Source organism: Phytophthora parasitica (genome assembly GCF_000247585.1).
Source record: "Phytophthora parasitica INRA-310 unplaced genomic scaffold supercont2.326, whole genome shotgun sequence".
Classification (NCBI taxonomy): domain Eukaryota; phylum Oomycota; class Peronosporomycetes; order Peronosporales; family Peronosporaceae; genus Phytophthora; species Phytophthora nicotianae.
The window spans coordinates 1-2,207 of record NW_008649312.1 but is presented as its reverse complement, the minus strand read 5'-3'; the positions used below and the strand labels follow the sequence as shown (position 1 = coordinate 2,207).

Sequence of the window (2,207 nt, the reverse complement as noted above, 5' to 3'; positions counted from 1 at the left end):
TATTTCTGGTGTTAACATCCTAGAAGTTGACCCCCAAGTCCGGGTCTCACTATACGCCCCTTTGTCGGCAGAGTGTTCACCGCGCTTCGCCACAGGTGTGTCCGTGGAGTCGGCCGCTGTAGCCCAAAACACCAACCCCCAGTACTTGCACTCTCCAGTGTCGGCACTGTGGCCATGGAGTAGGCAGTCGCGGCTCCAATCACCAAACCCCCAGTACTTGCACTCTCCAGTGTTGCCGCCGTGGAGTCGGCCGTCGCAACTCCAAGTCCCACGCCTCCAGTATTTGTACTTGCCAGTGTCGGCTTCGTGGTCATCGAAGACGCCAGTCCCCCAGTCCATACACTCGCTTGTATCGGCAATATGGCTGTGGAGTCGGCTATGGCGGCAGCAGACGCCAAACGCTCGATACACGCGCTCACCGGTGTCGGAAACGTGACCTTGGAGTTGTCCGTAGCCTCTGTAGACGCCGAATCCCCCGTACGCACACTCACCGGTGCTGATAGTGTGGCCTCGGCATTAGCCGTCGCTTGTGTAGACACTAATCCCCCTGCACTCGCATTAGCCGGTGCTGATATTGTGTCCACGTAATCGGCCGTCGCTTGTGTAGACACTATGGCCTCAGCATTTACCCTCGCTGGTTCCGGCGGCGTGACGGGGAACGCCGACTCCGACGCACTTGCACTTGTTGCTGCCATTGGTTCTGGGGCGTGTCCGTATAATACCTCTTTGATTTTTTTACAAATCAAATTTGGAAACTCCCCTATAATCTGCAGGTTGTGTTTTGTACACATAGAAGCATATAAACTTGCATATGCGAAAAAACTTGCTCGTTTCAACCTTTCCGGTGGTTATTTTTGCAAGTTCCGCTGAAGATTGGTGGTATTCTGTATGATACAGAATATAGGGTTGAAAGGGTTAACGACCCTTTCTCGAGCACAAGATCATATTTTAATCAAGTCAAGGGAGCTACTAAACTGGCAAGGGCATCAATCTGAGGAATCACAATGAAAGCACATTTAAAACGCTTACAGCTGCAGCAATTAACTCTTTATACAATCTTTAAAATCAGGCTGTTCCATCTCTTTTCAGCACTACCTGGAGCGTGTAAATCGGATATTTCGCTGCAGTGATATTGACAGTTTAGTGAGGGCACCAGCTCTTGGCCACTAAACTGACATTTTCCCTTATTCATCATCTTTCGCATCTGTTGAGAAGCAAAAAAAAAACACTGAAAATCTAGAGAAACAGACAGTTACGGAAGCAAGAAAAACACTGAAAATCTAGAGAAACATCGAAAGATGATGAATAGTTGGAATCACTTGAATGCGAAAATAGCACAGCAACCAATTACGTATGACATTTCGACTTGATTTCAGTTTAATTTAGTGTCAGATATGGACTTCACGACGTTCGACAATCATGTGGTTAGCAATGCCGAGCTTGCCTTTCTTTTCGGCGGTACAGTATGACAACAACATTTTAGAAAAGGCGTAGTGCTAGACATAATAGCACTTCCCTTCTAACATTTTCTGAGAACATAAGTAGGAATAAATGAAGCAAAAACATGTACTAAGGTGAAAATTGTAAACAGTAGGGAGGACGGCAATTAAAAGTTACAATATTGAAGCGGTTGCAATTGCCGCATACGGGTCGTTGTTTGTAAACAACTATTTTACCGTTTTGAAATGCTCTTCTCCGCCGTGATGTTTAGCAAATACAATGTGTAATCTTCTAAATTGCAATACGCAGAATCACGTTTGGCAGCGTCCTCAAACGAATCCGCTAGTGGACTGTCGAGATGTTTGGATGTGATCTCGTTTCTCATCCACCACTGGTAGAGTTGTGTTTCCAAGCCTTCAGCCAGCTTTCCCAAATCAGGAATGCTCTTGATCGATTGAAAGAGTATTCCAAATGTCTACTCCATCGCGAACTTCTTCTCCTTCGGCAGGAAATGAGAGTTTGTGAGTCTGAGAAGAAATCACCTCCCTGTACAACTTGACATATTTGAGCCACTGAACAAACAGTGGGCTGCTGTCGAGACTCTCGTCTCCAAGTCTCAAATGTTGAAACTTGCTGGTGGGTGTTTCGGGTATTTAGCCACGCCTTAGGCCCGTTCTCAACCGAGGCGTCAGAGGGACGCATGCGTTGCATGCGTACCCTAAACATCGCAATTCAAAATACTTGACTATCATTGGCAGAATAATAGC

General features: G+C 46.5%; 1 protein-coding gene across 1 annotated transcript; it reads right to left on the bottom strand.

The window, feature by feature from the left end:
* Positions 1–11: 11 nt before the first annotated feature.
* On the bottom strand, positions 12–695 carry PPTG_20086 (hypothetical protein; the record flags this gene model as incomplete). The annotated part of the gene is made up of 1 exon (XM_008918820.1): positions 12–695. The coding sequence occupies one exon, from the start codon at positions 693–695 to the stop codon at positions 12–14; it is 684 nt and encodes a 227-aa protein (XP_008917068.1).
* Positions 696–2,207: the final 1,512 nt, after the last annotated feature.